Raw genomic sequence first — 14,259 nt, 5'->3', positions numbered from 1 at the left:
CTGTTGATGGACTCTTACGTCATTTTCAACTTTTCATTATTACAAAGATGCCGTAAGCATTGTGCATTAGTCTTTGTATAAACAGATGTCTTTGTCTCAAATGAACGTGGGCTAGTGAAACGGCTGTCTCGTGTGTTGGGCATATAGCTGAATAGTGAAACGGCTGTCTTAATGTGTTGGGCATGTAGCTTCACTCTGGGCTTTTGCAGGTGAGTACAGCAGCAGGTAGGAGAGTTTAGTTCGCTACACTACATGTTGGCGGCACTCCATTTCCATGGTAACCATCCTAATTGGCTTGCAAGGGGCAATTCCCTGTGGTTTCACTGTGCGTCCCTGATGATTGTCAGTGCTGAGCACACTTGCGAGTTATTCTCCTGTATTTATGCCTTTCTCTGTTACATTGAGTCTGATTCTTTCCATAGAGGATTTGAACGACAAATTGAAACAGCGTTTGTGGTTGCAAAGTTAAGCCTGTTGAAATGAGCTGAGGAATTCTTTCTAGGGATTAAAATCAAGGCAGATAATAATGTCTCCTGATGCCAGCGTGGTGACCTGTCCAGAACCGCAGTAGATGTGTGGGCAGCTGCAGCTGCAGCAGGCCTTGCTGAGAGCGCATGCTGGAGAACTGCTGCATCCCATGTTTGTCCTTCTGCATTCAGAGAGCAGAACTGTGCAGGCGAGACGTCAGGCTGTGCTGTCAGGAGGTCTTGCTGTTTGTGAGTCATGGCGAATGGACCTGCACAGCTCTTTTCCTTGGATGTGACTTGGGGACAGGCAGAGCAGCCTTGAGAGCTCTGTCTGTTGTGGGTGGTTTAAATAGCACATTGATTTTCATTGTGGTTTCTTACCACCTAACACGCTTTAAAATACAAAATAGCCGCTGCCGTGGGCACTGGGTCTCAGATAACAGTCAACATCTGTCAGTTGCCACAAGTATCAAACCTTAGGGTCTCCTTAGCAAGAGTTTATAAAGCATGCAAGGCACTATGGTGCCTCATCATTTCATGTCTGGTCCCCAGAATTAACAGACCCCCACCCCCAGCGTAGAAATCCACCAGGACAGAGGTCCTTGCTGAGGGAGATGCCAGGCAAGCCTCTCACAACACTTATGCATCTTTGTTTTGTCATTTTAGGCTTTTACTTATTTTTCTGTTTGGTTTGGTTTTTTGAGACACGATTTCTCTATGTAACAGACAGCCCTGACTGTCCTGGAACTCACTGTGTACACCAGACTGGCCTTGAATTCACAGAGGTCTTGCTGGGATTAAGGGTACGTGTCACCATACCCAGCTAAAGATTGGGAATTTTGAACAAGGTACATGGTACACCATGGTTTGATGTACCCCTCCTGGTATGGTAGATTTGCCAGGGAGAAGGCTCAGGGACTGCTTGGTTCTCTGCTGCCTGCATTGCATGGATAGGTGTGCCCCCATAAGCCTTAGCTGTAGTCAAGCCCCAGAGACTGTTCTTCAGCCATTTATATAATTAGTGGAGACAGCAGCATACTCCCTGGCCTCTTAGAGGTGAACGAGAGCAAGCTAAGTTTTTCTTACTACCTTTTCCCTTGTCCTCAGCCAGCCAACACTAGGGCTGACTGTGTTACTGCTCAGATGCCACTGTTTCAGCACAAGCCTGTTCACTGTTACTATTTAGTCCATTACACATTCATATGATCCATTCAGAGGGTTTCCGCAAGCTTTACTGTCAAAGCCCAGCTCATTGTCTCATGTCTCACAGTGAGGGCCTGGTGTTCCACCTTAAGGTTGAGGAGGCACTGGGGAGCCGGACTAGCTGAGTGTCCCTTCTCCTTCTCCACGGACTGGTGGTTGCCATGCCAGGCTGGTATTGGTTGGTCCCGGACCCAGTGTGACAGAGTTCCCTCAGAGCTACTTTCTGAGCATAGTGACTCAAGTCCCTGCAGCCACAGCAGGGCAGGTTCTCTTCTGTTGTCTTTATTGTCCCTGGGCTCAGGACAGTGTCCCCAGCACCCTGAACGTCAGTTTAAGCCACTAGCCATATTGTGTTCATTGGACTGATTTGGACCCACAGACTGTCCAACTGTCCAATAAGATGGGTGTCTAGTTCACAGTGTGCTTACGCCTGAGCCCTGTGTACGGGTTCAGCTGTGTCTGCAGAGGTGCTCCCGGGTGTCTGCTCAGAACAGGCACAGCTACCAGTTCACTTCCAGTACTGCCACCGATAAAAAACAGGCTTTAGCCATGGCCTCGGGCTGACTTAACTGTCAGGGTTAATACGCGGTGGCTTTTTGCACCTGTGAAGTGTCATCTCTCACTTGCTGTGGAAACAGTTCACCCTGCTTCTCTTTGACTTACAGCCGGAAACCATAGGACTGTTTTTGAGGGGAAGTGATGCCTGCCTGTCATCCATCGCTGATCCTGTGCTTCCAGTCCTAGGCAGCTAAAAAGCCCGCTTCCTTTAGAACTTAAGCCTGCTTGCCCTGCTGCCCACCGCCCCCTCCCCACACCGTCAGTGACACACTCACCAGGTGCAGTTCCTGTTCCTGGAGGGAACCTGGGCAGGTGATGGCCCAGCCACCTCTCCTCTGGCTGCGGCTCCTGCTACTCAGAGTTGCCTGGCAGGCCGGGTTGCCTTTGCATCCCTCGGGACATATACTCTTGTTGATTCTGACACGTTGGTATAAAAGATAGCTACTGTATCTGATCCCTGAGAATTATCCAGGATTGTATACCTGCCAGGAAATAAAGAGCAGCAATACAAGCTGCAGACGGAGCTGCAGCCCAGGTGAGGAGAGTACAACCTCCGTGCTCTGAAAGCAGCGGCCCTCAAGCAGCGGCCCTCTCCCTCAGCATCCCACGTCACACTGGGGAGATCATTCAACCCTCAGACTCGGAAAGCGGCTGGCTGAGCTGATGTAAGATTGGGGGCTTGGTCCTAAAATGCTCTTCAAGGCCAGGCATGGTGGCACACATTTTAATCCCAGCATTCTGCACTTGGGAGACTGAGGCAGGAGGATCTCTGAGTTCCCAGTTAACCTAGGCTACATACGAACTCCCCAGGCCAGCCAAGGTGACATAGTGAGACCCTATCTCAAAACTAGAAGCAAACAACAAAACAGTCTCTTTAAAACAGGAGGCTAATTTTTCTGATACTTATCTGATTTAGGTTTACTCTGGATAGATCTATTTTTTTTCATGTTCATTAATTAACTTATTATTGCGCACGCACGCGCACGTGTGTGTGTCTGTGTGTGTGTGTGTGTGTGCGTGCGTGCGTGCGTGCGTGCACATAGGCCCTAAGTTTGAGTGGGGGGGTCGGGACAGCTTGCAGAGGTCAGTTCTCCTTCCATTACGTGGGTTCTGGGGATTATGCTCTCAGGTCATGAGGTTCGGCAGCCAGTGTCCTTACCTGCTGAGCCATCTTGCTGGCCTGACATAAGTGGAGGGGCTTGGGTCGTCAATTCCTTGCGTACCTGGGGCTGTGGCTCAGTGATAGAGTGTTCATCTAACTTCCATCGGGTGTAGGCTTCTACCCAGCCACGGAACAGCACCGAAGATTTGACCCCACCTATGTTTCTAGATTCTGAAGCTGGATGGCAGGGTGCGTGGGTGGGTGGTGTCCTCACCTGCTGGTGGGGCAGCCTGAGGCACAAGTGTGTTTTGTGGCACAGCTGTCGTAGCTGCTATAGAAAGAGGTCTTGGTGGGGAAGCTAACAGAGTCTCTATGAACTTCAGGCCTACTACCCCTGAGGAGGGGACAGGTACCGCCTGTGTCTGTGTGTGGGGCTCGGATCCCTGGGTCTTTAGCAGGAGCAGTGAGCACCCTTAACCTCTGAGCCATTTCTCCAGCCTCAAATTCCTAACAGTTGGTGACTTAATTATCAAAATCTATCAATGTTGGGTATGTGTATGTACAGTGTCAGGCCACAGCCATGATTCTAGGCAAAGAATGTTGCTGCCATCACCATGGAAGAAAGAGCAGGGGTGCAGGGATGGGCAAAGAAGGTCACCCTGAGTTCCCAGGAGGATAGCCACAAATTTGAGGCCAAGCCTGGTCTACACAGAGAGTCCAAGGGTAGCCAGAGCTCCTTAGTGAGACCCTGGTTAAAGAGAGAAACGCTGAACAGGTTTTAAGGCTCAGCTCTTTTCCAGTTCTGGGCTCTTTTTCTCTACACCTCCTGAACCCGGAGTGGTCAGGAGAGCACTGCCCTGACCCCTGGTGATGACAGTCACTCCTGGTGGATCCTGGGTCTGCTGCTCAGGATACTAAGCCACCTGTGTCGATTAGGTTGTCACCTTGACACAAGTCTGGAGGAGGACACCTCATTTGAGAAGATGCCACTGTAAAACTGGCCTGTAGGCAAGCCTGTGTAGCATTGTCTTGATTGGCGATTACTTTGGAAGGGCCCAGTTCACTGGGGGTCGTGCCCCCCACACACAGGTGGTCCTGGGTGTCAGAAATAGTCTGAGCAGCAGTGAGCAGGTTCCTCCTCCACCACCTCTGCTTCAGTTCCTGCCTGCAGGGGTCCCGCCCTAACTTCCCTCAGGATGGAGTACAAGTTGCACTGGCCGTGCTGTTTACCACAGAGATAGAACCCCTAAGGCAGGCGTGGCAGTCTTATTCTTTTGACTACAAACTGCATTCTCACGAAATTCGAGTTCAGTCTTTTTTTATTTGACAAGTTTCTGTGTTGAGCTTTTCCATTGTGGAAAAACATTGGCAGCCTCTCCAGTGGTGTTCAAAACAAAACAAAACAAAAAACAAAGCAGGGAAGTCGGGTGCCCTTGGAAAGAAACTTGAGCTGAAATCCCAGCAGGGAGGTAGGGTCCTGCCTCCTGCACTCTGCTGCCCTCAGGAGGGCTATTTACGCCAGAGTGTGCCTCCACACCCCTTGGGCCTTCCTTCCCACCTCACTCAGTTCAGAAAAATCCCTTTCCACTCCCTCTCCAAGGAAAAGGCCTCCTCCCCCACGAAGGGATTTTCTATCCAAGTGTCCCCTGGCCCAGGACTTCCCAAGGGACAACTTGCCCAGAGACTGTTCCTCCCCACCTCGCTACTGTCCTGGTGGCTGAGAACCACAGTCCTCCACTTCAGTGGTTGCTTCCCCTCCCTCAGGTCATTCCTCTGAAGGGCACCAAACTCAGGCTCTGTGAGTCCTCATGGAAGCTCTATAAAGGGAGCTGTCCTGACCTGAAAGGTGGATTTGTAGTGAGCCACTCCTCACCTCTGTGGGTGCAGGAGACTGATGTCACATACTCACCTGTCCTGTGTGCTGGGAGGTGCCCGAGACCTTGGGTCGTGTTCAAGGAGTGGGCCCTGTTTATTAGCTTTTTAACAGAGGATGGCAATGACACTTCCTCCCAGATGTGATAGCCAGACTTTCTCCATACTGTAGCTGTCCTGAGGAACAGAGCAGCCAACTGAGGGTCTCTGATATGGGGTTAGACCTCCACCCCAGAGGAGGACTGAGTGACAGAGAGATGGAGCCTAATCAAGGGGACCTGGAGACTGGAGCAAAAGCCTCAGTTCAGGTGGGAGAGCTTTGCTCTCTGTCGCTGTTCCTCTTCCCGCCGTGTGCTAGGCACTGTGCTCAGGGCCTAGGACCCCACTCTCAGGGCCTATACTGGTGTGGTGGCAGGTGGCTTCTCTGAGGAGGTGACTTGCTTGGTTTCAGTTCTTGAGCATGGACACTAACAAGTATCTGTTCCGTCTCCAGGACACCGTTAGATACTTGGACACAGTTCTGCCCTGATGTGTCTAGAGTCAACCCTTATACTTAGAAGTTTCTGGAAAGAGTATCGGAAGTAAGCAGATACTTATGCTCTCAGCTAGGGCCTGTTGTCATGGTGTACTGTTGGTACAGAGCAGCACGGTAGGAGAAGGATGAGTGGGCTCACACAGAGTGACCACTGTCCCAGCAACACAGCACAGCAACTTCAGGTGGTCCTACACTCAGGGTCTTCTCTCAGGCCTGTTACAGAGCCCAGCACCGACCAGTGTGGGCAGTACTGACACCATGAACCACCCTATCAATTACCTCTGTCGGAACCCTCCAGAGTGGGGCACCCACCGAGCTATGTTGTTCTGGGCCAAGACAGAACAGCTCATCTGAGACGCAGGCAGAGATGCAACAGGAACCTAGCAAGGGCTGGAGGCCAGCGCTGAGCGAAGAGCAGGCCTCTTGATATCTTCCCTCCCGTGGAAACTGACCTTGCTTTCTGCCCTCCAGTGTGGGGCTGCCTTCCAGGAGGATGACATCATTGTGCTCAATGGCACCAAGGAGGACGTGGAGTTGCTGAAGAAGAGGATGGAGGAGAGGCGGATGCGGGCCAAGCTGGAGAAGGTAACGAGAGGACTTCACTTCTGCTCCAGGGTCCACTGCAAGCTATTCTGCTGCCTTAGCAGATGCTGGGGCTCGGGGGGGGGGGCGGGGGATTATATAGCTGAGTTTTGTCAGCCTAGGAGGTCAGGCCTCTAGAAACAGATTCAGGGCTTGGCTACATTAGCCTTCATCTGCTCAGGGCATGATGGTGTAGGGAGATTTTAAATGACACCTGTCCGTCGAGCACTTGCACAGAGTGTGACATTAGTGAACCCTCAGGACAAGGCCGTACTGATTTAAAGGAACACACATGGACAGCAGGTGCGTCTCAGTAGTAGAGTCTGAAGCCCTAGGTTCTGTCCCTAGTACAAAGAAAGAAATGGGAGGACTCATACTCTGTTTTCATAATCGTAAAGGCAAGAGTAGAAGTCAGCAGAGTAGAAGTCAGCATCTTCCCAGCAAATCTGCCTGCAGTGTAGCCCAGCAGGCTTGGTGGAGGAGGTGCTGGATTTTTTTGTTTGTTTGTTTAAGTTGGCATGCAAAGCAGTTGAATTCATTGGGGCTGTAGGGTTTTTTTGTTGGTTTAAACACAGAGAGGGGTGTTGTGTGCAGCTAGAGAGCTGCAGGGAGCCCTGGTGACTGTCCTGTCAGGGCTTCCTGCCAAGTCCTGCAGAGCCCAGTGGGACTAGATCCCCTCTGCAGCCTCCTCAGCAGAGCCTCTGCGAATGCGCTTAGATACTGCTACCAAGATACAAAATATTTCCCAAATATTCTTACCTGCAGACAGGGCTCAGCGTTTCTGCATGCCTCCGGCTTTGAAACAGCTCAGCCGAAATGGAGGGCTAAGAACTGGGCATCTGCCTCTGGTTCTGTTTCGTGTGCTTGGGGTGTGTAGACACTTAGTGTGTGCACACACTCGGAAGCAGGAGCCCAGTGTCAGCTGTCTCCCTCTGTCACTCTGCTCTGTGACCTTGATAGCATCTCTCACTAAGCCAGAAGACCACCATTTCACCTTGGCTGGCTGACTAGCAGATTCTCAGGATCCCAATCTCTACTGGCCAGTGCTGATTTACAGGCCGTGTGCAGTCATGCCCGGCTTTCTGCGTGGTGCTTCTGCACTGAGACATCAGCCCTCACACGGTTGCTTGTGTGCATTTCATGTGTGAAACAGTTTCTTATGGCTTTATTTTTCAAATGCTTTGAATCGTATTGTGTATATATCAGACATTGAAGGCCACCGCCAAGAAAGATCTTTGGTTCAGCGTATGTAAGAAATGAGGACCTTCCAAAATAATTATTTTGTTTTACTTTTTATTTTAGAGACAGCGTCTCGTGATGCCCAGGCTGGCCTTGGCCTTGCTGGTCTTAAACATGTGATTTTCTTATCTCCTCCTCCCCAGTGGCTGAGACAGCAGGTGTACTGCCTGGCTTGGCTGTGTCTCTTCGGAGCCCTTTTTGGGTTTTTATGGAAATGACATTTTAAAGAAAATTATGAACAGTCCTAGTCATTTGTGCAATTGAGTGTCATTGCACAATGGTCAGCCTTTTGAGGATTGGCTAATAACTATCGTACTAATCCATCATCTAAAAATCTAACGAGAGTAATCTAGTTTAAATCAGCTAACATTCCTCTGTGTGAGCTCCCAAGCCTCATAGCTAAACAAACATCACAGTTTGACAGCTTTGAAACTGCGTTCCCAGAGTAAATAGGATTCTGTATGTGTTCATGCATGTAGAGTTTATGTTGCTGTTTAACTGCCCTTTTGCGTATGATGGGCCCTGGAAATATTGTCCTTTTGTGCGTGTGGTGTAGTGTTGAGGATCAAACTCAGGACCTCATGAGCACCGGGTGGGTGCCATGCCAGTGAGCACCACCCCCAACGTCTGACGTTGACTCCTCATTGAAATTGTTTTCATTTAAAAGTTTGAGACAATAGAGCTGGAACCGATCAGGAGCTCATCCTGAGAGAGATGTGTCAGGCCATCAGAGAGAACCCTGGGCCTAGGCAGGCCCGCTACCTCTGTGGTCCACTCCATCTGAGCATACCCTCTGTCTTAGACACTGTTCTATCGCTGTGCTAAAACACCATCCAAAGGCAACTTACAGAAAGAAGGGTTTATTGTGGCTCACAGTTCCAGAGGGAGAGTCCGCCCTGGTGGGAGGCTTGGCCACTTGCCCCAGGCATGCCAGCAAAGCAGGAAGCTGAGCCTTCTTTCACACTCAGAAGCAGAGTGAACTGGAAGTGGGGTGAAGCTGTATACCCTCAAAGCTCACCCCTACTCATATACCCCCACTTCTGAAGGTTCCATAAACTCCCAAACACATCACCTATCGAGGAACAAGTGTTCAGAACCTGAGCCTCTGGGGGGTGTCCTTATTGAAACCACCACAGCCTTCAGTAGCTTCTCTCTTCTTACAGAGAACAAAGAAACCGAAGACAGCTGAGTGTGTCTCCAAGGCAGGTGTTGCAGACGGTAAGACGCAAAGAGATTGGGATGTGGGCCGTGTCCCATGTCACCAGGGCCTGGTTCTGCTTTGACTCAAGGTTTGTTTTGCTGACTTTGTCTTTTATAGACTCCGCAGGACCATCCAAAGTGAGGGCTGGCAAGCCTGAAGAGGCCGACCCCGATCATAGAGAGAAGAAAAGCAACTTGGCTTCCAGGGACACAGGTGGGTCTTACTGAGCCAGCAAAGACCTGAGAAAGTTGGGAAGCCAGAGCCAAGGGATGAGAAAACTTGGGCTTTTCCCAGTAATTCATAGGTGGTTTCCTGTGTCCTCTGAATTAAAATGTAGCCTCACGTTCCAGCCTGGAGCCCTGCTGGCCCAAAAGATTCTGGACACAAATCCTGCCTTTTTCTTACTGCTGAGCAAGGTTATGGTGCCCCAGCAGGCAGCCACATAGAGACACACTGTGTGGAGGGCTCCGAGCGCTCAGAACCTTCCTAGGCTCCCTCATCCCTGTGTTCCATCATAGAGATGTCCTTTCTCTCCACCTGCCTCCTGGCCAAGTGCAGAAGCTGCTCCAAAACTCAGTGTCTTTACAACAGGCTGGTGGCAGAGGCAGGGTCAGCACAGGGCCAGACCAGCCAGGTTATGTGGTAAGTTCCAGGCCAACCAGGGCTATGCACTTAGTCTGTCTCTTTCTCTGTGTGTGTGTGTGTCTCTCTGTCTCTGTCTGTCTGTCTTCTCTCTCTCTCTCTCTCTCTCTCTCTCTCTCTCTTCTGGTTGTTCAAGACAGGGTTTTTCTGTGTATTCCTGGCTGTCCTGGAACTCCCTCTGTAGACCAGGCTGGCCTCAAACTCAGATCTGCCTGCCTCTGTCTTCCAAGTGCTGGGATTAAGGGTGTGGTCCACCACCGCCCAGCTAGACTATCTCAAAAAGAAAAAAGCAAGGGCTGGAAAGCTGTTTCAGCAGTTAAGAGCCAGTACTGTTCTTGTAGAGGACCTGAATTCTGTTCCCAGCACCCATATCTGACAGCTAACAACTACTTGTCACTCCATCTCCAGATCTGACACCCTCTTCTGGTCTCCACAGGCACATGTATGTATATGGCATAGATTCACACGTACACATACACAAACACATAAAGTGAAAAAGGGAAATCAAAAAAGGAAAATGAATATTTATGCTGTGTCTGGTGGCACAGGCCTGTGGTTCTAGCTACTCAGGAGCTGAGGCAGGAAGATAAAAGGTTTGAGGCCAGCTACAATTCTATATCAAAATAAAACACAGAAAGGGAGCTGGGGCTGTAGCTCAGTGGTGGAGAACCTGTTTAGGATGGATGCTGAGCTCAATGGTGGAGAACCTGTTTAGGATGGATGCTGAGCTCAGTGGTGGAGAACCTGTTTAGGATGGATGCTGAGCTCAGTGGTGGAGAACCTGTTTCACATGGATGCTGAACTCAGTGGTGGAGAACCTGTTTAGGATGGATGCTGAGCTCAGTGGTGGAGAACCTGTTTGGGATGGATGCTGAGCTCAGTGGTGGAGAACCTGTTTAGGATGGATGCTGAGCTCAGTGGTGGAGAACCTGTTTAGGATGGATGCTGAGCTCAGTGGTGGAGAACCTGTTTCACATGGATGCTGAGCTCAGTGGTGGAGAACCTGTTTCACATGGATGCTGAGCTCAGTGGTGGAGAACCTGTTTGGAATGGATGCTGAGCTCAGTGATGGAGAACCTGTTTCACATGGATGCTGAGCTCAGTGGTGAAGAACCTGTTTAGGATGGATGAGGTCCTGGGTTCATTGCCCAGCACTGCAAAGAAAACTGAGATCACAGTTATTTTACAAGAAGAAAAGTGCAGGGTTGTCAGGTAAAAGGCAGTGAGATGTCACACAAACGGTGGCCAGCGGGACCCATCCTGGCCTTCCATCAGGACAGGCCACTGACACTCCTGGTCCCCTCTGTGTTTGTGCAGTACCTACCTGAGAGGACTCAGCCTGAGTGCTAAGGAGCTGGGGATGGCTTGGTGCCAGCACACAGTGTTAGCAAGGCCTTGAGGGGTTAGGGCTCTGTCGAGCTTGCAAGAGAGACTATTGAGAGTCTGTGCTTTAAGCCAGACATGTTAGCGTGGGACTGCTTGGGAGGCAGTCAGGAGAATGACCCCAAGTTCAAGGCCAACCTGGTCTACAGAGTGAGTTCCAGGACAGCCAGGGCTATACAGAGAAACCGTGTCTCATAAAATAAAAACAAAACAAAAAAGTTGATGTTGGAGTGATCTTTAGTTCCAGCCTTAAAGATTTTGTCTTTGTTTTCTAGCAACTAACGGAAAAGCTGGGAAAGCCCCATGCGGGGCCCTGAAGAGGTCCATCGCGAACAGTGACGAATCCGAAACCTACAAGTCCATCTTCACAAGCCACAGCTCTGCCAAGCGCTCCAAGGAGGAGTCTGCCCACTGGGTCACCCACACATCCTACTGCTTCTAAAGCAGGACCACAGCCCCTCCCCGCAGGGCTCCTCCCCTGTGGCCCGTGCCACGCTGCCTGATGTTATAAAGCTGTCCTCTCCAATCTTTGACCTGTGTGGTCACTCGCCACGAGGTGTGTGGGTCCCAGGGAGGGCGAGGAGCCTTGCAGTGTAACCACAGCCTCCTTACAGGCTGTACCTCTTGCTTAGCCTGGCGACTCTGCTTATTACATTGAAGTCGGCTCGTTTTCTAGAATTGTAATTGGTCAAGGAAGTAATGACACTGAGTTTAGCTTAGGACAGACTTCCAGCTGTCAGTCCTTGCTCCTGGTGGCTTCTGATAGGAGGACATCAAAGAAGAATCCAGACAGCTGACTGAGTAGTACATAATAAAGCCCTTTCCTCTCGTCTCCTTTCTCCTCTCTCTTCCTCTTCTGTCTTGGTAAGAAAATGACAGCCATCAGAGTGACAGGGGCAGACAGGAATGACACCTTTTCTACCTTCACAGTTGTAGCTGGAGCCTCTATGAGGCTGCTCACAGGAGCATGACAGAGCTGCTCCTGCGCTGGGCAGATGGCTCACTCAGTAGATAAGCACTTGCCACGCACACTTGGGAACTAAAGTTTGGATCCCCAGAACCTTAAGCAGGTGAGCACCATGGCCTGTGGTCCCAGCCCTTGTATGGCAGAGATGGGCCCACAGGCAAGGTGCCCACAGGCTCAGGGTTCGGGGGAGAGCCTGTCTCGGTAACCAGAATGCAATGCAGCTAAAATGCCCAGTGTCAGCCTTGGGTTCCCCCTGTATGCTGTATGGCTGCAGGCGTGCAAACTACAGAAACACCAAAGCCCCTACTCCCAAACCAAGCGTGCTGGCATTCTAATGGAAACCCTCAGGCTGGGGCAGGAAGGTCACTGAGATGTCAAAGCTGGCCTAGGTTACTTAGCAAGATCTTGCCTTAGGAAACAACCCAAAGACTAGCACCTACCTGCCCTCTGGCCCGGAAGACACTTGAGGTTTATTCTGGGACAGTGTTAGGAGGGTGTAAATGTGGGCAAACAGGATAGGCTGTGAAATGGATGTTGTCAAAGAGAACCTGGGAGGTGTGACCTTCATACTTAGAAACTAAACTAAAGATTGTAGAAATACTTGGGAGGTTTTGGATTTTGTTTTTGAGAGAGGGCCTCACCTTAGATCTGAGCTGACTGACCTCACACTGAAGGTCTTCCTGGCTCAGCCTCCCAAGTGCTGGATTATAGCATATATCTAACGTGAGGTTTTCACTGAGAATTAGCCTGGCCTGAGCATGTGGCTCATGAGGTAGAGCGTCTGCTGGGCACACGCAAAGCCCTGGCTTCCATCCCCAGCACCTCATAATCTAGGCGTGACAGGCACCTGTCGTCCCAGCATTTGGAAGGTGCAGGCAGGTGGATGAGAAGTTCGAGGCTATCCCTAGCAAGTTTTATGGCAAGCCTGGAATACATGATACCATGTCTTAAAAAAGAATGAATTTTTATTGTGTGCTTTTCCCAAACAAAGCTGAATTAGCTGTTTCATTTCTCTGAATTATTTGTAGTACAGTGAAAAACTATCTTAGAGGGTTTTTTCCTGTTAAATTCTCATAACAGGGCTGGAGAGATGGCTCGGAGATTAAGAGCACTGGCCACTCTCCCAGTGGTCCCAAGTTCAATTCCCAGCAACCACATGATAGCTCATAACCATCTATGAGATCTGGTGCCCTTTTCTGGACTTGCAGACATACATGCAGGCAGAACACTGTATGCATAATTAATAAATCTTTTTTTTAAAAAATTCTCATAACATTCTCATTATTTGGCTAGGGTTTTTTGTTTTTATGAAAAGTGGGCTTTTGATAAAAAAGGAAGCAGTGTCATTGAACTAACTTTTTTCTCTTATTTTCTCTTATTGTATCTTTACAAAGAAAACAGCCCCTTATGCCGCGTTTTATTAATTACAGCCTTTAAGTTGTTTGATGACTTTTGAAAACCACTTTCACATTTCTCAGCCTTGAAACTTTGGGGTCTCCAGGCCTCTAGCCTCAGAACTTTCCACTCTGCCTGGGCTCTGTGGCTCCTCCCCCCAGAGGGGACCCTTGAAGTCCTATCCCAGCCTGTGTGGTTAGGACAGGCATGGCCTCCCTAAGGGCAACATGAGCAGCTTGTTGAGCTTCCCTGTGAGAAGCCCTGCCTCGCCAGACTGAAGAGCCAGCCCCTCCCTGGGACCCTGAAGCTGAGCTCCACCCTCAGCTCCACCCACCACCCCGAGTTCAGGACCTTTGCTGCCTGTCTGGCCTTCCCCTGGTCCTGTGAACACAATGAGGGAAAGGGAATTCTGGGATTCCTCCCCTCAGGTACACGTCAAGGTTTCCAGATAGCTGAAATCCAGCATGCCAGCCATGGTGAGAGCTGTGTCGCATGGAGCCCATATGGTGCAAATCAAGCCTGTCTTCCCATACGGTATCACCAAACAGCTACCAAATGCCAGAGCTGACTTCAAAAGCAGGCCCTGTAGACGTGAATACCTCACCCCTGCAAAACCTTCACCATAGTAGTTTTCCAGATCTTGCTCAGGGCCTGACAAGGCGGAGCCTCCAAACAGGCAGCACTGAACTGTAAGCACCAGGGCCATCTACTCCTGGAGACTCTTGTCGCTATAAGGATAGGAGCTCAGGGAGCATGCAGCCTAGTTCCTAACCCAGCAATAGGGCCTACATCTCTCCAAACCTGAACTGGTAGGAACCCCACAGAAGCCAAAGCTGGGCCCTAGGGGAATGTCCCTGTGGCTCACTTAGCCACTGGCCCCTTGACAGATGAGTCTATAGAACCTGTGTAATGGTTGGAGACAGCGAGTGAGCAGAAAGTCACCGTGTGTGTGTGCGTGTGCGTGTGTGTGTGTGTGTGTGCACATGTACATACGCTCACAGGCGCATATGTGAGTACATGGAGACCAGAGGTCAGCCTTGGCTACTGTCCCTCAGATGTGGTCCACTTGGATCATCTCTCACTGGCCCAGAACTCCGCAAGCACTTAGACTGG

General features: G+C 50.3%; 1 protein-coding gene across 1 annotated transcript in view; it reads left to right on the top strand.

Annotated features, from left to right (window-relative positions):
• The window catches only part of Rtf2 (replication termination factor 2), a 32,245-nt gene extending 19,246 nt beyond the window's left edge, over positions 1 to 12,999 (top strand). The window contains exons 6-9 of the mRNA XM_057781777.1: positions 6,209 to 6,322; positions 8,722 to 8,776; positions 8,877 to 8,972; positions 11,060 to 12,999. Of these exons, the coding sequence (XP_057637760.1) occupies positions 6,209 to 6,322; positions 8,722 to 8,776; positions 8,877 to 8,972; positions 11,060 to 11,226 (432 nt within the window). The 3' untranslated portion in view covers positions 11,227 to 12,999. The remainder of the gene's footprint in view (positions 1 to 6,208; positions 6,323 to 8,721; positions 8,777 to 8,876; positions 8,973 to 11,059) is intronic.
• Positions 13,000 to 14,259: the final 1,260 nt, after the last annotated feature.

The sequence above is a fragment of the Chionomys nivalis genome, chromosome 9 (assembly GCF_950005125.1).
Source record: "Chionomys nivalis chromosome 9, mChiNiv1.1, whole genome shotgun sequence".
Classification (NCBI taxonomy): domain Eukaryota; kingdom Metazoa; phylum Chordata; class Mammalia; order Rodentia; family Cricetidae; genus Chionomys; species Chionomys nivalis.
The sequence above is the reverse complement of the archived record's forward strand: the minus strand, read 5'-3'. Positions and strand labels throughout refer to the sequence as shown.